Source organism: Rhinocladiella mackenziei, assembly GCF_000835555.1.
Source record: "Rhinocladiella mackenziei CBS 650.93 unplaced genomic scaffold supercont1.4, whole genome shotgun sequence".
Taxonomy (NCBI): domain Eukaryota; kingdom Fungi; phylum Ascomycota; class Eurotiomycetes; order Chaetothyriales; family Herpotrichiellaceae; genus Rhinocladiella; species Rhinocladiella mackenziei.
The window spans coordinates 3,755,458-3,777,722 of NW_013550601.1; the positions used below are offsets into that span (position 1 = coordinate 3,755,458).

Consider the following 22,265-nt stretch of genomic DNA (forward strand, 5'->3'; position numbering starts at 1 on the left):
AAGCCGCCCTTCTGGTCAGTGCCAAAATTCGTTCTTCGCTCCAAAGCCAGTTTCGAACCTCTTGATGAAACTTTATGGTAGGACAACATGGCGGCTCTCGACACGACGTCGTTCCCTGAGGTCTTAAAGGAGGTACAACAGATGATACCGCAAAGTTTCCCACAGAATAGCTGGTACATAATGGTGGTGAGTAGCACCAATGTATCTTCTCTGGTGCTGCTACTGGTACGGCATAAGTATCTTGACTCTCATTGACATGAATTAGGCCACCTCATTGGCAGCAGCTGGTAAAGGTGATATGTTTGGAGATTTATACCAGTATGCACTAGCACAGGCCAAATTCGACGAGGTCTATCGCCAGAATCTTTCGATTCGACTGCGCGAAGTCATCATAAAGTCCTGGACGTTGATCGGTATGCCTCGTGCCATCGCTGCGTCTTACAGCCTCCAAGCTGCAGACCAGGAAGATGGTGAAGCTGGCAACATCCGGAGAGCTAGACTCATAAATGAGCCGGATCTCCCTTCGCAACGATCACAATCTTGGTTCAAGCAGGCTTTTCAGGACATGGAGCCAAAGATATTTTCTCGCTTCAGCCACCACAGCGAACTAGGTCCGTGGACCTGTTACTAACCAAGTTGTAGCTGACCATTTCTAGAATGGACATTAAGATACGTCGTCTACGGCTACTTTTTAGGCGATTTGAGTGTTCTCACTCCAATCGAAAACGAATTTGTTGTCCTAGCTAGCGTGCTGCCTGCTGGGGGATCGCCGAGTATCACTCACATGAAAATACTCCGGCAACTAGGAGTGAGCGCAAGAGATGGAGAAGTTTTCCTAGATATCTGCAAGAAAGTATCACAATGGGCGGGAATCGACACCACCAGTTGGCCGTCTTATGAGGCGATTGAGTCATGAAGACAGGGAGAGCAAAATCATATTTCTCTCAAGTACAAGCTAGTTAAGAAACCTTGAATAGAAGATGATGCTCCAAGCGCAGACACGAGGCGATTTGCGACCGCCTCGAGACTCTACCATACTCTAACTCCCTTCACCTTCTCGGACCGACAGTGGCGCGAGCTTACAGGTAGTTTCTCTCTTAGACTATCAACATGTTCTCCTATTGGGTTCCACGCCAGGATGTTGGCTTAGGTTCCCTCGAGTATGGAAAGGGGTTTTCAGTGCTCCTCGGCACAAAGTTCCTGAAAAGCCGCCAGTCCTACCTCCGCCTCGGAATGAAACCTCCAACCTAGTTACCGACAAGGCGTTGGGCTGTTTTCAAGGACTTCTCTTCTTCGAAGCTGCTGTAGAGCAAAAACAGGGCATCAATTTGCTGTACCAACCATGGCGGATAATCGAGTCTCGCAGTTGACTGGGCATTTAATTCCTCCACGCGGCTACCTCACTGGTCAAACCGCCATCGTCACTGGCGCTGGTCAAGGTATTGGTGCTGCCATTGCTGAATTATTTTTCAACGAAGGAGCAAAAGTGATCATCTCAGACATTGATGCTGGTAAATTGCCTCCATTGATCGTACCGATAGATCTAACCGTCGCAAAGCCAAGGCGAATGCGGTGGCGGACAAGCTCAACGCTTTGATTGGCGGGAGAGCGTTGGCTGTGCCGGGCGATATCACTGACGCTAGCACCACGAGGCAATTAGTGCAGGAAGCCGTCAAATTTGGAAACGGCAAACTTCATATCATTGTGAATAATGCAGGCTATACATGGGATGCGGTAGTTCATAAGGTAAAACAGTCTCGTATCTATTCAGGTTGTCGATCACTGACCTTCTGCAGACAAGTGATCAACAGTGGGACGCGATGGTCGCCATCCACGGCAGTGCACCCTTCAGGATTATTCGCGAAGCCGCGCCATATTTTCGTGTGAAAGACGGTGAACCGCGAAGTATTGTCAACATCAGCAGTGCAAGCGGAATACACGGCGCAGCGTAAGTGATGAGCGCATCTTGATCCACTTCTGAATAGAGAGGTTTAACACTCCAGACCAGAGGACAAGCGAACTATGCATGGGCCAAAGCCGGTCTCGTTGGCCTTACGAAAACAATATGCAAGGTTAGAAGTCCACCCTTCCTGGTTCAGCGATTCTTTTTGCTGACCAGAAAGCAAAGGAATGGGGCCCTCAATTCGGTGTCCGAGCCAATACGTGAGTTCGACGTACTTGTGATAACTCGGGAGGTTGATGCTAACAACGCGAAAATATCCAGTGTATCGTTTGGTCACATAGAAACGCGACTGACAACTGGGAAGGAAAAGGGCCATACTATGACTTTGTCTGATGGAACCCAAGTGGCATTGGGCATTCCCGGCGCTACGCAAAAGTCTGCGACTGGCAACCGCTATGCTGATATCCCGTTACAGAGGGCGGCCACGCCCTTCGAAGCCGCTGGGGCAGTCCTGGCTGTTGTTAGTCCTTTGATGAGCTATGTGGATGGACAGACAATTGAGGTCACTGGAGGAAGATGGATATAGGGTCGATTTTGAATCGTGCCCCGATCTTAGGCGTATGCGATGCAACACCTCTAAGAAAGTCTCTTCTGAGTAGTGTCATGACTCGATACTGCAAGATCGGAATTAGCCACGTGAGATCAATCTATATGCAAACCTCGGAACCGGAACGACATGCAGGATATAGATTCCATAAAAACTACTCTTTAATTGTCCTATGAACCCTACGCGGCCAGTCAATGTCGACGGATGTTTTGTGCCTGAGCGAAGTCTAAAAATGTCTTTCTTTGGGAAAACTATTGTTGTCACAGGCGCCGGCAGTGGAATCGGAAAAGCCACAGCACTCCTTCTTGCCTCCGAAAGGGCCAAAGTGGCTCTTCTCGATGTGAACCCAAGTCTATTCGATGTCGAGGCACAGATCAAATCATCCGGAGGTTCAGCTCTGGCAATTAAATGCGATGTCCGCTCCTCTGCCGAAGTCGATGCAGCTATTCAGACCGTGGTAGAAATATACGGGCTACTTGATGGTAGGTTGACTTGAATGTGTATGTGAATTACATTTTCTATTCGTTGACTAATTAAAAATCCCAATTCGCTATAGGTGCTGCCAACCTGGCTGGAGTAATTGGTTCTGGTCGGCGGAGCGAAACTCATACAGGTGCCCTTGTGCAGACCACTGATGAGGAATGGGATCGTGTCCTTGGGATCAACTTGGGAGGCGTCAAGAACTGCTTGCGCGCCGAGTTACAGCATTACAATCCAAAATGCTGCTCCATTGTCAACGCCTCAAGTGTCTCAGCACGAATTGGAGCGCCTTTCAATGCGGCCTACAGCACCAGCAAAGCAGCAATCGTCGCTCTTACAAAATCGGTCGCACAGGAAATGGGAAGCTATGGAGTCAGGATCAACGCGATTGCTCCGTATGTCTTCGACTTAAGTCATCCCCTCAGTCAGTCAAGGCCATTAACCGCAGTTATCTAGCGGCGTCACGGATACTCCCATGGTCAGCAGCCTCCCAGAACACACCCGTGAACTCTGGAGAAAGTCGAATGTCTTGGGAAGGCTGGCTGATCCGAGCGAGATTGCCAACGTAATACTTTTCCTCCTTAGTGAGAAAAGCTCCTTTATAACTTCAGCAGTACGTCTCTACCTATTCGAGCAAACTTTGGTAGGAATTCGGGCTAAGAGTCTTCCAGGTAGTTGACATTGACGCAGGTCGCGTTTAGTGAAAGGCTTCACTTGCAGAGTGTCATCAAAATTTCGATCAATATTAGTGTTAAACTAAAATGCACTCTATCATTCCCGGTGACGTCCAAACAATGACCGAAATTGGTGTAACCTATCTTCCATATTAGACAGAGCATTCTCGAACGGTATAAACAAATTCCCCTTTTCGGTGCGAGCATAATAGTGTTGTTGGAGTTTTGAGCTTGAAGGCGCTCGACTCTACGATGCATGGCTGCTGCGACTGGTCAAAGCGTCGACCGATCGCCTTCAGCGTACGGCGGACAACAGCTTGATTCCGACCCTCACGTAGAGATCCTCCACGGCATCGCTGGTGCTCGGAAGCGGCCTATTCCTCGGAACATGGTTCGTTTAGGAAACTCCTTTTTCTCTTCAACTCGTCAGGGCTGCCTAGCTGCTACAAAGCTTCCGCCAACATCTGATCGCATTCATCCCCTGATCAGACCGCTCTTGTGCTCGAATCCTCTGGTCCAACTGGCCCAAGCGCCTTTTTTTTACAGGGCTTATCCATCGTCCAAATGGGCCGAGCAGCCAAGACGGGCAAAGCGGCCCACGATGCGATAACAGATTTGATGCAAACGTACGGGGATCGGTAGTTTTTCCAACAACGATTTAATCTTGAAGCTGATTTGAATACTGGCTTAGCTATCACCAGCGCATGAGAGAGAGAAACTTCCATGTACCCAAGCCTTCCTGCCGTTCATGGAAATGTGATCAGTTCAGAGCATCGCACTAATCGGAGTGAACTGGTAACAGGGATTCGAAAAGACTCTCATGGATAATCTTCGTTTTGAGGATATTGAAGCAGACGGCACGGTTGTTTTCGGCCTGCTTTTGGGGCCCGAGTTTCTCCACGTTGGAGGTGAGACCGCGATTGGCGATCAGCTTGACTTCTGTCCGATGTTGTGCTGACATCTATTCCCAGGTTCGTTACATGGAGGAGCAGCGACGCTCATCCTTGGTATGATCAGTTTTCCCGGAAGCTTATTCATCACCATTATATTGACCTAGGACAGACCAGTGCACATCGCTGTCGATAGCGCCGCACGCTGCTCCTGGTTATTGGGAGTAAGCATCTAGCCACGGTTTATGGAGGAGACTGTATTTCGTGATACATTCCTGACATTTCGCATAGATGGACTGGCGGCGTAACGCGGACACTTTCGGTCACATGTCTTCGTGCACCACCCGGGCGTGAGTTACAACATCTCTCCTCTTTTTCGATTCAAGAATTCTTCGCTAACGAGGATACTCCCAATAAACAGATACTACTGTAAAAATCCGATGCAAAGTGATTTCTATCGGTCAGACGGCGGTGCTTGTTCGAGGCGAGATCGTATCCGATGACGGGAAACTTGTCTACGATGTTCTCGACCACAACAAAATCAATGTGCGGCTGAAACCGCGGGAGCCTGGCTCGAAACTTTGATTAGGATCGGGAATATTGAACGGTGACCTTGTTATTGGAATACCAGAAGCATGTTCAGGCTGGAAAGAATATGCAGTGATGACCGTTTAAGTATACATCATACGCTCAGTACTCCAAATTCCCATATCAGTCCCCATCAACGATTCATCATCAAATTCTGGCCCAGGTAGGACCGGCAATGTAAATTGAGGATCGATAGAGAAGTCAAGATCCTGACACCCCGTGGTTTTGGCATGGTCTTCCTGCTGGGACGCAACGTTGTTGATCATGACCTGATCAACGGAGGGCTGACGGTCCTGTGTGTTCAAAGAAATTGCGGTTGGCTGCTCTCCGAGCGACAGCTGATTGCCAATCCTGCTTTCGATAATTCCTTTCAGTACTTTCAATGCATTGGTAGCAATTGTCAGCTGGCGACGACTCAAGTCATTTAAACATTCCCAGGCTTGTTCTAGTGACAAGGTCTTAGTGGCCTCGAGATCAAAAGCTCCGATGTTGTCCTCAGTAGAGGGCAGAGACAGCATGTAGTAGAGCGATTCAATGATACACAGCGTGGCATACGTGCCAAACGAGCGTTCACGGCGTCGGGTCCGAACGTATGATACAACTGCCTGAACGGTGGAAGCGGCAAGCTTGTGGCATACTTGGGTTGTGTAACTCCGATCACTCCGGGAAGAATCCCACTCGCAGTCTTTCTCGCAACCTCGCAAGTGAAGATTGTTCCGTATCAACATCTGCAAGAGATTCGCCCTCTGCGGTCTTGTTAGTAAGGCAATTAACAGGATTTAATCGCTTTTGGCAGGTTGTAGAGGTGATTGAATGGTGGTGAGAAGTACGGTTGAATACTCACCGTATAAATCACCAGTCTCATGCGAACTTTTTGATCTGGTACATCAGCCTCCGTGCTGCTTGAACTGACTGGATCCTGCCATTTCATCCCTGGCGGCAGTGATCTCTTAAGCTTGGCCAACAAAGCCTCCATGATCTCGATTTCTTCGATAATCCCAGCCCTGGGACTGGTCAGACTGTAAAGAGAATCCCACGCCTTTGAGAACAGGCGGCCCCACCCAATATTAAACTGTAGGTAGTGGATCCAATCGCAGTCGAGGGGTGTTGACGCAATAGGTCCGGAAGCGTTCAAATCTCCAATGAGGAGAATCGGAAGATGAGCACGCGAGCTTTCCATTGCCCGTATGTCAGCCGTGAAATCGGCAACCGATACTTCAGCATCGCGAATCATGTATGGCCTTCCAAGCTTGTACGCCATCCTTCGGTCGAAAAAGTATATGGTCCACCATAGAACGCGACGAGATCGAGTTTCCGCGCAAGAGCAACTAGTCCACGTGGACTCGTCATTCAGCCCAAGAGAGAATGACAGTTCCACGGCCCTGCATAATACTTGTGATGATCTTCTGAAACTTTCCCGCATCAACATATAGAGTGTTTCGAGCATGAAAAGCCGGACAGTGTTTATGATTTTGTCCGCGTGTCGCGAGGACAGACTCAGGAGCCTTGCGCTTTCTCGATACCAGGCTTGTCCACGGACAATCCGCTCATGCGGATTCCCGTCCGTCGGGAAGTGGCCATCAGCTTCGATGTGCTCTGCGATGGCAAGCACCATGCATGTCAAGGCCGCAAAGATCAGCATTTCAGGATCCGCATCTGACAGATACAAGCAGTCCTGATCGGGCGAATAGTGCTGCAAAAGGCACTGTAACTGAAGATTAAAGGCATCTCGGTCAATGCATGGGTAGAGGAAGTTATACTCTTCGAAGAAGAGGTTCAGTAGGTACTTCAGGCGTGTCGATGAAGATATAAAAGTCTTGACGTTGTTTCGAGCGGCTTGCGGGCGGCAGCTTTGAGCAGAGGCAGACGGACTTGTATTTGACGCCGTCCCCAGAAGAGATTCTCTACCGGACGCAGCAGACGTGCCGCGTGATGCTGCATTCTTCAATGTCTCTATCTGGACAGCGAATGAGTTGTAATAACGATGGCCCGAGTGTATGCAGTCAATCCTCTCTTCTTCGACCAGTTCCAGCTCGGTCGAAACGGAAAGTTCATCGGAAAGACTCGACGGTGAGACTTCACTGATGGTAGATCAGGTCAGAGCACTGATAAATACATTTCTGTATTGTCAAAGAATGGGGAACCATAACAACTGAGTCCGACTTACGCAGTATGTTGAACTGCTCGAAGGTCTTGAACATCACGTTCTATGCGCATGAGGCGCTCAAATAGAGTGTCCGCATTTGAAGGAATTGTGGGCTGTGCCTCATAGGAGATTGCGGGATTTGTCCTAGGTCGGCGTCAGGCTGGGGCACCATGTACCAGTTGTTCACCGTAACAGTTTTCAGCAGGATTAAACACTGACACTTGCTTTTTTGGGCCTTCCTTTCGAGCACGCCCTCTTGGTCGAGGGGGCTCTGACGGATATACACATTTGGCTGTTGCGGAAACGCAGTTATAACATGGCTCCATCCCATTGCACTATATGCAAAAAGTCAGGCTGCGGCCTTGTGAACATCAGTCGCACAGCTTGCCTACCCTGACTTTCCGGCGATGGCATTCCGTGCTAGACAATATCCGGTCAGCATGCAGCCATTTAATGAGCTCAGTCGCCATACAGGTGCAAACTCACCAGGCACGGGGTGTATATTTCAATCTCTTCCCCCGAGGTTTCGTGGCGGGTGTTTGGCCTCTTCTGACGGCAGTTAGACAAGCAAGATTCGGAGAGGCCATCACTGCTGCAGGCACAAAATCTCAACTGATAGAATGCTTCAATGTGAGTATGTAGAACTCTACAACCCCGAGTGACTCAAGAGCGACGTCGTCTGCGGGGCAGATGGGAGAGAGAAATGCGGAGTTGCCCAGTGATGCTGACAAGGGAGAGCCAAAGCGAAGCTAAACTGCACCTGGAACAGACCGTCCTCGGTCTCCCGGCTGACCAGGGGTCTGCCCTTCTTCCTGAATTTTGGGAGCCCCGAGCGGCTGAGTCCTCGGGCGTTGACATCGGCAAGTAATCTGAGTTCCTGAATATCGACTCGGCTTCCATCCGTGTTCGGAATGCAAAGCGTAGGTTTCTAGCTTGCGCGCTTGGCTTTGCTGATTGCCTAATTCTGCGACCACCAATCCTTGGTCTATTCATTAATGGGATGTTGGACGGATTTTCTGCTGGCGAAGCAATTCTTGCAAATTGATCATACCGCCCCTACTCCAGAGCATCATGGAGGCACCGAGTGCCTACAAGTACACGGACATAGTCTTCGAAATAAGGGGCCAGATTGGACTAATCAAGGTGAGCTCAGCGACGAGGTCACTCCCTTAGAAGGCCAACACTTTAAACATCGTTGAGAGCGAGAGCCTGATGAAAGACTAGTTCAATCGACCTAAATCTCTGAATTCGATTGGAGGTAATCTACGGATTGACACTCTGACTGCTCTAAGAGTACTCAATGAGCATCCCGATACCACTTTCACCGTCATCACAGGCGAAGGGCGATTTTTCTGCAGTGGGGCAGACGTCCTACGTACGTAGTTCTCACTGTCCTCCTCTCGAGGAAACAAGTTGTCCTCGGCGAACCGGACTAACGTTGTGCACAATCTCCAGCGGAAGGAAACCGGTCTGAGCAATCATATCCAAGTCAAGCTGGAAAGAAAGCTGCCTATATGGCCCGATTCGCGGAAGGTATGCTGTAAGAAAGACTTCATCCCACCTATCACCTGTTTGATAGTGATTAATGTGCTCTACACAGCTGTGGAACTCTTGCGCTCAATGATCAAGCATAAGAAAGTACTGGTGGTTGCGTTGAATGGACCTGCCGTGGGTGCAGGCGCTGCATGGTTCCCAGCCGTCGCCGACATCCTGTTAGCATCCGAGTCGTCCTATCTACAGACGCCTTTCAGTCAACTCGGCCTGGTTCCCGAATTCGGGTCCGCAACCCACTTCACACACTCCATGGGTGTACATCGCACCAATGACTTCTTCATGTTTGGCCGCAAATGCTCGGTCGAAGAACTAACCCAGTGGGGTATCGTCAATCGAGTTTTCCCAGCAGCTAATTTTCACCAGAACGTTCAGGCATTTCTCGAAGCACAGCTTCGCGTGAATGACGGGAAAAGTATGATGGAAGCAAAGAGGTTACAGAATGCTCCACTGATGAATCAACGCCTGCTGGCTGTGCATGAGGCTGCGGATGCATTGGCGGAACGATTCGTGGAGGGTGCTCCCACGAAGAGGTTCCAGCAACAGATAGACATGCTTCGCGGTAGGTCTTTCGGAAATTATGCAATTCCACTCGCCGTCCTTGAGCTGAGCAGGCAATAGCAAAATCGAAGGAGAGAGCGAGCAAAGCTAAGCTATGAGTGAATTGCGTTATGGCTCAGACGCGGATTAGGAGACAGATATGGTAAATGTCGAACCTTTTATGAGCTTTGGAGACTATACAAGACGTAGTCGTCGTTATGGCTCCGCTCTCTTGTATTCAACTTCCAACTCTACCCCGCAGGCAATCAGGGTGAATAAGGACAAGTTACACCGCGACATACAGTATGATCGAAACCTGGGGTCTTCAGCACCCGAGTATCTCCGCCTCAACCCCACCGCCAAGGGTTGGTGACTTAACCACATCGAGAAGGCCCCCTTGTTATACTTCGGCCTTACCGTAGGTTTCGGAATAATGACGGAACATTATTCCGAGAGGATTCGACCTTTTTTAAAGGGGTTCTTCCGCTCGGCGCCGACGACGGAACCTTCTACCCTTAGTTTCTGGCTAGGAACAAATTCATTCAGCATACGAAAACTCTAGACCTCCATAGATTGGAAGATTATAAAGGAGGAAAGGTAGATGTACAACTCGGGCTTGTTGGAATGTCCACCACTTGTCGAACGGCACGACGACAAACAGAGCCACAAGCAGTGCGCACGGATTGTCCTACGTATCCCTTCCCGAAAATGGGATCAACAGATACAGGTTCTGGTTGTGTAACCATTTGCTCGGTGGGTCATACATAAGCGTGGATTTTTCTTTGTCCATAAATTCCTCTCAGGGTCGGTGGCGCCGTATAGGATCGCCCGGATGAGCCAGACTGTTGAAGTAAGCCTAGGCATAGGAAATGGACCAGGACTTTTTCGAAATCTGCCCAAGTCGCGAGCTGCCGCCCTTCTATACTGATCGAGTAGTGTGACCAGTTACCAAGCAAAGCTATCGTGAGCAAATAATCCAGTGGTCAGAGATTGTAAGTGGGGTTGAGTTCCATGGAGCCTGCGAAGCAAGCCATGAGATCGTCGTTATGTGGCGTGGCATCCGACCATAGATTCCATGGAAAGGACAATGACTCCAACGACGCATTCCAATCTATCTCGCCCAATGTCGCCGGGGAATCATTGATAGTCATCCCTTGAGGTTCTTCAGCGTCAAACTGTGTAGACTCGAGGACATGACCTATTTCTGCATCACGATTATATCTGTCCGCTATACCATCATCAACCGCTCCTGACTCACGCAGGTTTGAGGCGTGTAACAGCTGTGGACAATGTTGGTCGTCGTCGTGGGATTGTGAAGATATCTGAGTGGCGACCTGTTGCTTCAGTCTCTCCAACATGCCGAGATATTCTCCGGCAAGAGCTTTCCCCGAATGCTGCATGCGCTGCATAACATCCACAGCGAGCCCGATGAGATGACCGTAATGATCGGCTCTGTGATGTTTGTACGGCATCTGTGCAAGGAGCACCGTGCTGGCTGAGAATAGATCTAGCCAGTTCCGGTCAGTACCACGATTGTAAAAGCGTGTGCAATGATTTTGGAAGCAGGAGAAAGGAGAGCTCGTGTCGACATACAATTCGCGTCATACCACCAAGCACTGTTCAAACCTTGTGCATAAAATTTGGAGATATGCTCAATTATCTCAGACACAGCATTGGTGCAGAGCTCAGCACGTAGGGACGCCAGGCGAGCTGCGGCAACACTACGAATGGAATTGTACGGGGTAATGGTAGCGCCTACAGCGTCTTGTGAGACACAAGGCCGGTGGAGGACGATGCGCAAGTTCAAAAATCTGCGCATCATGAGCACGAGACTTCGAAAGCACGCTCAGAGGACAAGAATAGGAGAGCGCTTACCGTGATACCAGGACCTGCCTCTGACGCCAAAATTTCTTGTTGGCATTGGATTCAATCTTCGGGGACCTATTAGGAGAAAATTGAGCAATCCACTCGCATAGTTTCTCGTCGATGCCCAGCACCCGCGAGTGGTCAAAGGGACAGTCGTATACTTTGGTAACTTCACGCATCAATCCACAGAGACGGATTGTGGCGATGAAGAAAGTCAGTTCTGAAGGTTTGCCATCGGTCCAGGATTCAGAAGGCTCTAAATCCGCTGCACTGGCATGAGAACTTGGTGGCGCTGCTTTCGCTCCATTCATGCTCAGCTCCTCATCGGAAATCGCCGGAAGATCAACCCATGTATGATGGTCATCAGAAATCATTTGTGGACGTCCTAGCATGATACCCGATGTACTGTCGAGGACATAGCACGCCCACCACGCTCGCTTTCGCGTCTCCCGTGCCAGTGGTGTCCATGAAGACTTATAAGTGTTGCTCAAATGTAGGCCAAGGCTTTGCGCTTGCCGCACCGCCACGCCGATGATATTCCATGAGTGTTCCAGATTGACTGAACTCTGCAGATAAAGGCTCATGAGAATCAAGGCTTGGAGCGTCTCAAGCGTTCCAGAACGACGCAGGTCAAAGTCAATCAGCGACGTTGCCTTTTTGAAGAACTCTTGGCCTAAATGGGGTGAGATATCTGGAGAGAACTGGCACCCAAGGGCGAACACAATGTTGATGGTTCCCGTCCATAGGTTACTCTGACGCTCCTTTGCAGTCCATATGGATTCGTAACGTTCTTGAATAGTTGGCCCATGCAGGAAGGGATATTGCGGATAGCATAAGTTCATGTAACATTCAACCAGGTAGTCTCCTAGGTGTCGCTGAGGCCAGGAATCCGCAAGACTGCTAAGATTAGCGAAGGTTTGTGAAGATGGCGGCTGGGACGCCATGTCCACACCTTTGGCTGTAGAGGCCAATCCTCTAGCGCGACCTCGGCCAGGTTGCTGTTGCTGCTCCTGATTCGGTGTGAGAAGTGTTTCTAAGAATGAAATGTTGGAAGTAGGACCGAGACAGCACTTCACCGGCAATTCCAAGCTCTCTGGGGTAGGATATGCGCCTGGCAGTCCGACGTTTTCATCGTCTGTTCGATTTTTATTGGATCCTTGTTCTGAGATGGGTGGCTGCTGAGCAAAGTCGCTAGACTCATCGCGGTGAGGGCCGCTCGCTGCAAACCGGTTGCGTGACCTCTCAGCTTCTACCTCTCCTTCCAGATTCTCGATTCGCATCAGGAGATTGTGAACGTACCTGTTGTGGAAGTCTCGTGGTTAGCATATTACTAGACCTAGTGAAATCGTACCTACAACTGAGACACTTCGGCTTTTTGGCTGGCGGACTCATAGCAACAATCCAGCTTCTGCAGCTTGCAATGGCTGCATTTCGGCTGCAGACCATCGCAGCGCTGTTTGCGGGTCCGACAGGACCTGCAAGCCAGGCGGATTCTCTTCCTCTTTCGGAGTCCTGACTGGGCGTCTGGAGAGTGGAAATCGTCGCTTTGGCGAGTGGCCTGGACTGCGTCTCCGCGACTTCTGCCTTTTTTGATCGTTGGAGAGTTTGAAGCCAACTGCACCATGCTATCTTGCCTTTGGCCTTGTGTAGCCTGCACGGGTGACATCAGGGTTAAGTTCAGCGTTGTGGTCACATTTCTTTTCAGGCGGCGAGGTGTCAAATTTCCACCGTGCTGGGATGACAAGTCGCAAACGACACGTCGAGCATCAAACATGAACTTTCCGAAGGCCGAGAACGGAAACCGATCCCAAGAATTATTAAGGGGGTATTTAAACCGCAGGAATCCATCCCTCCACACTTGGACCCCGCGTAAATAACCCGCGATTCCGGTCTCCTGAAGGGCTGCTCATGGATTCAGGCGTTCATTTGTTATTTTGATTCATTGGACATGGAGACTCTTGGGTATGGCCTAAAGCCTCTTGGGTTGGTAGCCAAGCCACCTAATGCAGCTCGGAGGCTCGGAACAGGACACTCTGCCTAGCCTCGCTCTCTTTTGCCCATGGCGACGTTCATGGACCGCCCTGCACAGTAATACGAGAAGAGCAGCATACACGCACTCAGCTGCTCGCAGGTCCATGGCTTTAGGTTGAATAGTTAATCAGAGTCTCTGAATGCGTTCTTCGTTCGAGCGTTGTGTCTGTGCTCTAGAATTCGCAAAGAAACAAACCATGGCTGGTTCTGTTGAACAAAGGGCTATTGCGTATAGTCCCCACCGCTGAAACACTGGTGAGAGGTTTCCATAGACGACGACATTACTGATGGTTGCTCTACGTAACGACGTAGTATTCGCATATCTATAAAAGAAGCCTCAGTACCTCGACAAGTAGATAGAGAACAGAGCATTCAATACATCTCGAGTTGCACCCAGTTTGACAGGTTCCTATCCCTAGCTACTACTAATCGTTCGTCCTAGAGCCTATCATGAGATTACTGAAATCGACCTCACGCGTTGCTGGGCAGTCCATCTCGAAGTCTTCTCTGCGACTACCTTCCAGGCGGAAATGTCATAGGGATGACCGCTACCGAGTGTACGAAGTGCCTCTCTCTGTTCAAGTTCCACTCCTTAAGTGGAATCGAAACAGAAGTACAGAGATTCGACTGACTGGATGCTTTCAAAGCTGAATTTAGCTACTTTAGTCTCGGTAAGAAACTACGAGGTATTCACAACCGGCCGGCAATGTTCCTGCTTCCGATCTGCTTCCAGAGATCCCAAGACAGATGAAAGGCCTCCCGGAATAACTCAGCTCGCAGCTACAAGGAACTGAGCCAGTAAGAATGAATCTTGCCTCATGCTTTGGTGTTTTGTTCGTGCTTTTCACGCCGATGTCAACACAACGCGGACGATGGTCTAGACTCACTATTGGCCCATCCATGGATATGGCTGGCCATCAGCAGCGCTCCCAACCGCGACTACAGACTATATCGTCGAGTCCGCTCGACACCACACTTTCATTCCCCATCAACTGCTATTATCTCCCAGATTGGTTCTACATCGGTTGAGATCAGGTCGAGTGTGAACCTCTACCGCTCGAACCGCGCTCCTGTCAAATATCCCATAAATATCTCATCGTCCCATTCTATTGGGACAAATCCAGAACAGGTCGATCATGATGCGGATTATATGGGAAACCACACTGGTTTTAAAATTTTAACACGACAAGGTGGCAGGGATCCTGAGCTCCAACACCGTTAAGTATTCACGGCCTATAGATCACACCTTGCCCGGCAAATTGATTATTCAGATACTCTGCTGACACGGCGAACTTGTTGAAATAGACTGCCGAGGATTCCCATCTGTGCAACTTCTTATTCAAGACAGAACTTTACGCAAGTCTCGATGGCTGCCTTGCAAATGGCATTGATCTGGGAAGAGATAAGTGTCCGTGAGCAGTCATGCTCCTCAAAAGAACTTGAAGGACATAATTTTATGCGCCTGGTTCGCGTAAGTGGGCGGCCATGTCTTCCCCTCGAAGCTCACCCAGTGTTCTACCAAACCCAAGATACTGAAAACGATTTCTCTTGCGGTATTTGAAAATATAGTCTTCGAAACGGGGATTTCGTAGTGCTTTGTTAAAATGCCATGTGGAGCCACACCACGGACCAATGACGGGTCCGTCGACTCGTCCATTTTTGTACCTAGAGGAACATGAGAAACGCGAAGGATCAGCAAAGGTCTGCTAGCTTACCAACTTTTGCAATCGCCACTCCACACAAACTCTTTCATAGCGGCATTCTTATGCTCCATAAAATCTGCAGTAGCTTGTTCGGATGCCTCCATGGACGCCCCATTCTCCTCCTGCAGCTTCCTGAGGCAGGCATAGGCATAATCAATTTCGGTCTCTAGACCTGAGATGAGAGAGCCATTTGATATGGGGCTATTAGGTCCCCCAGTAACTGAAAACGATTAGCTTACGCAAGATATACTGGAAGAAGCCGAATTAGCTTGATTAGAGCGAAAACTCACCGAAATAGTTTGGAAAACCAGGAACTGCCACCGATAAATAATGCACGGGCTCATCTCTCCAAAATTCTCCTAGGTCTCGACCATCCCGGCCAATGACAGGGAAGGCTGGCCGGTACGAGCAGTCAAATCCCGTTGCGCAAACGATTGCATCAACATCATAGTGCACGCCGTCCGTTGTTCGAATGCCATCTGGAGTGATACTTTCAATCTCCGTGACAACTACCGTGACATTCGGCTTCACAAGGGCTTCTAGGAAGCCATTTCCCGGGGTAAATCTAGGGATGAATCAATATGTCTCCAGGCAGAGCACGATAAGTCATACCTCCGACATCCTACTTCAAACTTTGGAATCAGCCTTTCACAAAGCTCTGCATCTCCACCAAGCCTCTTCCTCATCAGTTGCGAGAAGTCCCGGTAAGCTTTCTCTTGCAGTTCCGACCCTTTGTAGTAGAGGGAAAATGAGGAACTTCCGGTATTCTGTATGTCTTTTCGGTACTGGAGAAAGTATTTCTTGTCCGTATTGAAGCGTTTGATCTCTTCGGCGGAATACCTCGTTTCGCGGCCGTCGGCTGCAAGGCTCGCGCTGAATTCTGGAGTGATCCAGGTCGGAGACCGGATGAAGCTGATCAAGCGTTTGACAACTGTTGTCCCTGTGAGTTCCAGACCAGCGGAATAGCTCGAGTTACTCGCCTTTTTGGAGATTAGGTACGATTTGAATGGCCGAGGACCCTGCTCCGATGACGGCAACAGTCTTGTCTTGGAAATTATACTCTTCGTCCCACCGTGCCGAGTGAAGCAGTCGTCCTTTGAATCTGTGCAACCCCGGAATATCCGGCCACTTCCAGTGGCTTGGCTATCTGTCAGCGGGAAGAGAACAGAATCACGAATGGTATGCTCTTACTTTAAGACTCCTGTGGCACTGAGCAGAATGTCACAGCGATCCTCGATGATTGTCCCCTCCGTTAGGCTTTCGATCTTCAAGTTCCAACTCGACTCGGCTTCAGACCACTTTGCCTCGATGACGCGGTGCGATAGTTTTATGTACTGCATACAATTCCATTTGATTGCAAGCCCCTTGTAGTAACTGTGAATCTCCTCGGCTTCGGCATAGCTATGGTGAAAAACTGGTTAGCTTTTGGGAGACCAGGACCCCTGAGATTACTCACAATCTTGACCAATTTGGATTCCCCTCCCATGAGTAGGTATATCCGTGGGCTGGAATGTCGCACGCACAGCCCGGATAGCGATTCTCCAGCCACGTCCCCCCTACGTCGTGATTCTTCTCGTAGATTTGGAATTCCACGTCTCGTAATTGCTCCATGTACTTGTACGCCGCAGCGATCCCAGCTATACCAGCTCCAATGCAGATAAGGCGCATCTTCTGTCGTTTGTGGATGTGCTCATGGTCGATGTAGTAGGCTTCACTTTTGCTACCATGCATGTATTCTAGATCTCCGTCGCCCCGGTGCTGAGGGGCGTCATAGTGCTTCTCGTATCCATTGATATTGCCGTTTAGAAGCTCGCCAAGAACTCGGGAAGCCATGTCCTGTACAGAAGTGCTTGGCTAAGCCTAATAGATTGCGTGCAGGATCAAAAAAGAAAAGTGGGAACTACGGTGTTAGAAAGTTTTTGTCTTAAAAGAACTTTGAATCCGAAAGTGACATGGTTGTCGTGCTCGGCATCCCTTCTATATACTGTGCGGGAGCAGTCCCGGTGCCGTGAGGGCCGGGATTGGCTCAGAGAGCCTGGGGTCAGGGACGGCTTCCAAACGGTGCGGGAAGGCTGCCATCGCTGCCGGAACTTCTGGCACTGTTCAATTCAGGCCTGGCCTTGTTGAGTAGGCCAATTAGTATCCTCATGCTCAACACCTTGGCGTTACCCTGTCTTCCTTTCGTGAATCTTCTTTTGGTATAAACATCGCAATGCAATTGGTTTGTTACCATTAGCTTTCATCATGCCAAACTGTGGGTCGCCTTATTATTCCGACACCGTACGCACGTTCGTTTGCGCATTATTCCGAGATTCGGTCTGCAATGTTCCTAGAGGCAATGACAGTGGGTGGAGCGACGAACTAGTAATGATACCTAGATTGGACCTTCTGAGAGATTTCAGCTCCGTAGAGGGCCTCATGTTGACTGTTTCGCACGTTATGGGTGGAACATCCGCGGCGATTTTCAAGGTCTAGACTTCAAGCTGGAGATGAAAGAGTCCACAAGGAGGAAGGAACAAAGAATTGCTCTCAGCAAACCAGAGAGAGATAGGATGGAGAAAGCTCAATAATTTCTAGTTATCTACAGATTGCGTCGAGTTTAACAAAAGCGCGCGACACCAGGCCTTACAATTGTTAAGGAAAGAACGCCACAGTATGGATAGATCCAAAACCCGCATATCGTTATAATGGAAGTAGACTTTATCTATGTTGCCTTACTATTTCGTATTTATTCCAGTCCTGTTTGCCATCAAGCCAGGTAGTTGAGGATGGCGACCATGCCCATAACCTTCTCAATTCCATGTCTTTAATTCTATCCGTGAGCGCGACTACTATCCGACTTTAAGTCAACACAGTTTATTCATCTCCTATGGTTCGGACGGATGGAGGAAATTCACTTCCTCCTCGGCTTTCCAATGTAACACCGCGAGCATGCTTGGTACAATAGGAGAGATAGGCACCGAGGCGATGTAAACATTGGTTGGTCGGGTCTGCCATGATTGGCGGACCAAAGGAAACATAATATACGGTGAGGAGGGAGTTTAAACTCCATTTGAGGTGGCCCATCGACCTACATCTATAAGGTAAACCAGGCGTGGTTGGTGAAACGGGCCACATCATCCTTTGTACCAATTTGCTATGCTCGCTGTCCGTCGTGGCGGGAGAGATCCCGCCTGAGGGTAAAATCTTCCGAGCAGGACACATTCGTGCGAACGCTGTCCTCAGTCAATGCCTTGCGATTGACTTGTGTCCAGATCCACGTGGGAGTTCAAAACACGAATGATCCACTAGGATGACTTCCCGTCAATTTCCCCAGAAATTCCTCGATATCCCGTTTTTCGGGTACGCTGCCACGACCCACCTTGCTTCCTATTCCTGGAGAAGAGGCCTTGTGGTCTTGAACATATATCGTCAGTTCTCCTCCCTTATCTCGGTCGTGGTGTGATATGCTAGATTATTCTCCTCAACGATGTCGGACCAGGTCGCGACCAACCCTCCTATCGGCGCGGTGCACCTCGAGGCTCCTCACGGCCTTGTGGCAAGTTCCCCTGATCTGAAGCGGACCGTGAGCGAAGGAAGTGTGGCAATGGATGGTACAGATTACCGCGAGATTCTTCCTAAACCCTCCAATGACCCTAATGATCCATTGAATTGGTCATGGGCTCAGAAGCACGTTGTCCTGCTCTTGGTGGCGCTCATGGCATTCCAGGGACCTTTTGACGCAGCTTCTCCGGCCTCTGGCTTTCTTGAACAAGCGCCAGTCTACCATACCTCGGTCCCTTCGATGCTCGACTCTGTCGGAGCACACGCAGTCATGGCTGGCGCCGGGGGCCTACTATGGGTCCCCCTTTCTTACCGTTACGGACGCAGTCCTATCTACACAGCTGGGGCGGTCGTCGCTACTCTTGGGGCCTTGGGTTGCGCTCTCGCAAACGATCTCCCAGCTTTTTGTGGTGCTCGGGTATATTTTTGCCCAAATCCATTCTTACAACTCAGTCCTGACAAAGCAGGTGGTAAACGGCTTGGGGTGCTCTGCATCCATGAGCATCGGAGCTTTGACGGTGAAAGATCTATTTTTCATCCATGGTAAAGTTGACCTTGATCCTACTGTTTGCTTCTGTCTGCTAACGTCGCCCAAGAACGTGGACAGAAAATTGGTATATGGACGATTTCCATTGGATTGTCCCCTTACATCGCCACCCTCCTGGATGGATTCGTGACGACCCACGCTGGTTGGAGATGGATGCAGTGGCTTACATTCATTATCTGGAGTGTGCTGTTGGTGTTGTGCGTGGTGGCCCTTCCGGAGACGCTGTATGATCGGCACCACGGCCTGCTTGACGTTCCACCGAAGAAGACGTATGTGCAACGGCTGAAATGGAAACATTTTAAGGGAAGACAACTCACGTTTCGGAACTTCTGGCATCCATGCACCATGTTCTTCTACCCTTCCGTCATTTTTCCCGGATTTTACTACGGAAACCTTTACGGATTTTGTGTGTTTGGGGCTTTAGGCATGCTTCCATTTGTGAGTCTTCCCGTTGACTTGGATGATTAGATTCCTGCTCACACGCTGGCCACTAGGCATTCGCAGAGATTTATGGCTTTGATGCCATCGGACAAGGGCTCGTAGCAATCCCGCTGGCCGTGGGTACGATCTTGGGCGAGCCGCTCGCCGGCCCTTTTTCTGACTGGATGGTCCGGTTTCTTGCCCAAAGGAATGACGGGCTACGACATCCAGAACAACGTCTTCAGGCTTATTGGCTTGGTGCAATCCTCGTACCCGTAAGATACACGACCATTGGTGAGTTTTGCAGCGAAACTGGCGGCTAACGAGTAACAGTTAGGGTTGACGATGTTTGGCTTAACTCTTCAGTACGAAGTGCATTGGATTGCTCCCTGCATTGCCATCGCCATCTACTCGTTCGCGATACAGATCGTATCTACTGTCACGTACGAACTTTCCCCTTTGCAATACTTTCGCCATTGCTACATCGGTTTTTGCCAACTGACGTTTTGTAGGTTCACCTACGCCGTCGACTGCTATGAACATGTAGCAGGTGAAGTTGCGCTCGTTCTAAACTTCTGTCGTATGGAGTTTGCCTTCTATGTTTCCTTCTACCTACCTCATTACACTAAGAAGGTTGGATACGGTTGGGCATTTGGGATCTATGCCATACTTTCAGTTATGCTGTTTCTGCCGATGATTTTGCTTATGTTTAAGGGAGGACAAATCAGGAAGCGCTTGGGGACACCTCAATCTGATTTCGTGCACCACGCTGTTCCTGTTCAGGTAGAGGAGAGTGTCCCAGGAACGGGAAAGGAAGTTGAATGATCCAAGTGAGGGAGAAGGGTACCTACAATAGTGACGGCCCAAAGCGAGATCTGGGAGTCTACCTATGTTATTTCCCTAATACACCATCGTCAGCTCTATTAGAGTGAGCTGGTTGGTAGAACCCGAGAAACAGACTTAGTAAACTTTGTGAGCAAATTGCCCCTATCGCATGTTGAACATTGAATGAATATATTGAACAAGGGATCACCATACATATCTGAAACACGCTGGTGTCAAACTTGTAGTACAACTTGAGTTAAAAGAGTGCTCTGTTTTCTATCAAGTTGAGGTCCTGCCTCGCATGTTTATATAGACAAAGATTGTCACCATCTTTCGGTGTCTCGGTGTTCAGCTCGTAGACGAAACCCTTGTTCAGCTGAACATTCATTGCCACGCTGCCCCATATTGTCTCACAGTTCAACAGCTGGTAAGAGGTTTCCATAGACAACGAAACTCCCAATGGTTGCCCGGCGCAACGACGAGGCGTTCGCACGTCTATAAAGAGAACGTCATGAACCCAACGAGTAGATAGAAGACAGAGCATTCAATACATCTCGAGTTGCACCCAGTTTGACACCAATCCATGGACTGTGTCGATGTCGAGTAGGAAGGTGTCACAGAACCACGTGCCAAGGATTACGTGCTCAGGGGTTCTTCAGCACTTCCTGCGTAGCACTCTATCTTGACTCTCTTCGTGCTACGTCTTGTACCTAGAACTCGATGCTAGTTAGAATTACATTGATTGTATCCTTGACCCCGAACCCTCACAGAGTGAGTGGGCCATCGGATCCAGTCCATGGACCACTTCCCATAGGGATTAACCGGTCAGCATGCGATTGTCAAGCACCATATGGAGCGTTGCAGTCGATATCGTCTCACGACGGTCCTGTCACGGCTCTCCATTATGGACGTCTCTCAACTGCACCTACCCTATGACGGGTTTCCGGCCAAGTCGGTGCTGTTTTCGACCTCGGGATGGACGCGCATGCACTGTCCTGAGTGGACCTTGAGTAACTACTTCGTCTTTCGGCTTAGCACGGGCGAAGCGTGACTACCGGCTTGTGTTGAGAGAATGGATGCAGGAGTGCATGCGCATTGGAAGTTTCCCTTCCTAAGACAATCTAAGGATAAATGAGTGACCTAAATACACAGTTACTGCTATAGGCAACGACATGTCTACCTACGTGGCTCCAGGCTACAGCAGGCTGCAATACAGGGGTATAGCAGGCATAAGTACAGTCTGGACATACAACAGCTTGTCTAGGGTCGGGGCGGCCACTTTCACCCGGTTCATATTCTGGATTGGGCTTGGACGGCGGCGTGGGTGGCGGTGGCTATCGGTATAGGCAGCAGCATGAGCAGTTGTGCGAACAGCAGTGTGAGTCTTAGCATGAATGTCAGTGCGAATATTATCAGTATGAATATCAGTATGAATGTCATCATGAATATCAACACGAAGGTGCTCTGATCGTATCCTATAGCTTTCCATGCTTCACTGGATTTGGCTAGAGTTAGTCGATGCTGACGGGTTACCGTTTCAATTCTAGGGCACTCAACAACAATCATGTACACCCACGGATTGTTTGACACACCCTAAGGGGGCTTGCCAGATGTCGCCAACAAAGGAAGTGACTACTAAGCAACGGTAATAAGAAGAAGTCGAAGAAGACTTTGCAACACTGGAAAGGTCTATACAATTGCAGATGGATTAATAAAAAGCACTCAAATCGCGACTTGATGTTTTGGTTTGTGTGCGTTTTACGAGGGATTGGTTGCCTCTTTCCAGCACGAAGGTCGCTGTTAGGAGTCGTTGCCCCGGCTGCATCTGCAGGCATCCGAAACCGTGACTCATCTAGGACGCGCGGGGGAAAATCTCTCATTGTAATAGCATCATCACGATTATCCGTCCTTGCAACCTTGTCCGCTTGCATTCTAGTTCTCGACGTGGCTT

General features: G+C 49.5%; 8 protein-coding genes across 8 annotated transcripts; 5 read left to right on the forward strand and 3 right to left on the reverse strand.

The window, feature by feature from the left end:
* Nucleotides 1-87: 87 nt before the first annotated feature.
* Nucleotides 88-916, forward strand: Z518_06460 (uncharacterized protein; the record flags this gene model as incomplete). Its single annotated transcript, XM_013417270.1, has 3 exons — nucleotides 88-186; nucleotides 266-611; nucleotides 657-916. 3 exons carry the CDS (start codon nucleotides 88-90, stop codon nucleotides 914-916), a joined length of 705 nt encoding a protein of 234 aa, XP_013272724.1.
* Nucleotides 917-1,342: 426 nt separating this feature from the next.
* Nucleotides 1,343-2,489, forward strand: Z518_06461 (uncharacterized protein; the record flags this gene model as incomplete). The annotated part of the gene is made up of 6 exons (XM_013417271.1): nucleotides 1,343-1,511; nucleotides 1,559-1,746; nucleotides 1,797-1,948; nucleotides 2,009-2,072; nucleotides 2,129-2,163; nucleotides 2,225-2,489. 6 exons carry the CDS (start codon nucleotides 1,343-1,345, stop codon nucleotides 2,487-2,489), a joined length of 873 nt encoding a protein of 290 aa, XP_013272725.1.
* Nucleotides 2,490-2,742: 253 nt separating this feature from the next.
* Nucleotides 2,743-3,691, forward strand: Z518_06462 (uncharacterized protein; the record flags this gene model as incomplete). Its single annotated transcript, XM_013417272.1, has 4 exons — nucleotides 2,743-2,992; nucleotides 3,067-3,385; nucleotides 3,447-3,603; nucleotides 3,662-3,691. The coding sequence occupies 4 exons, from the start codon at nucleotides 2,743-2,745 to the stop codon at nucleotides 3,689-3,691; spliced, it is 756 nt and encodes a 251-aa protein (XP_013272726.1).
* A 1,534-nt stretch (nucleotides 3,692-5,225) lies between these two features.
* On the reverse strand, nucleotides 5,226-7,359 carry Z518_06463 (uncharacterized protein; the record flags this gene model as incomplete). Its single annotated transcript, XM_013417273.1, has 3 exons — nucleotides 5,226-5,888; nucleotides 5,987-7,223; nucleotides 7,310-7,359. 3 exons carry the CDS (start codon nucleotides 7,357-7,359, stop codon nucleotides 5,226-5,228), a joined length of 1,950 nt encoding a protein of 649 aa, XP_013272727.1.
* A 1,000-nt stretch (nucleotides 7,360-8,359) lies between these two features.
* Z518_06464 (uncharacterized protein) lies at nucleotides 8,360-9,460 on the forward strand (the record flags this gene model as incomplete). The annotated part of the gene is made up of 4 exons (XM_013417274.1): nucleotides 8,360-8,431; nucleotides 8,513-8,663; nucleotides 8,744-8,821; nucleotides 8,889-9,460. The coding sequence occupies 4 exons, from the start codon at nucleotides 8,360-8,362 to the stop codon at nucleotides 9,458-9,460; spliced, it is 873 nt and encodes a 290-aa protein (XP_013272728.1).
* A 1,790-nt stretch (nucleotides 9,461-11,250) lies between these two features.
* Z518_06465 (uncharacterized protein) lies at nucleotides 11,251-12,911 on the reverse strand (the record flags this gene model as incomplete). Its single annotated transcript, XM_013417275.1, has 2 exons — nucleotides 11,251-12,544; nucleotides 12,601-12,911. 2 exons carry the CDS (start codon nucleotides 12,909-12,911, stop codon nucleotides 11,251-11,253), a joined length of 1,605 nt encoding a protein of 534 aa, XP_013272729.1.
* Nucleotides 12,912-14,730: 1,819 nt separating this feature from the next.
* On the reverse strand, nucleotides 14,731-16,812 carry Z518_06466 (uncharacterized protein; the record flags this gene model as incomplete). The annotated part of the gene is made up of 7 exons (XM_013417276.1): nucleotides 14,731-14,941; nucleotides 14,992-15,199; nucleotides 15,270-15,544; nucleotides 15,592-15,891; nucleotides 15,956-16,117; nucleotides 16,171-16,380; nucleotides 16,436-16,812. 7 exons carry the CDS (start codon nucleotides 16,810-16,812, stop codon nucleotides 14,731-14,733), a joined length of 1,743 nt encoding a protein of 580 aa, XP_013272730.1.
* Nucleotides 16,813-18,448: 1,636 nt separating this feature from the next.
* On the forward strand, nucleotides 18,449-20,314 carry Z518_06467 (uncharacterized protein; the record flags this gene model as incomplete). Its single annotated transcript, XM_013417277.1, has 6 exons — nucleotides 18,449-18,940; nucleotides 18,990-19,065; nucleotides 19,119-19,507; nucleotides 19,564-19,764; nucleotides 19,823-19,932; nucleotides 20,002-20,314. 6 exons carry the CDS (start codon nucleotides 18,449-18,451, stop codon nucleotides 20,312-20,314), a joined length of 1,581 nt encoding a protein of 526 aa, XP_013272731.1.
* Nucleotides 20,315-22,265: the final 1,951 nt, after the last annotated feature.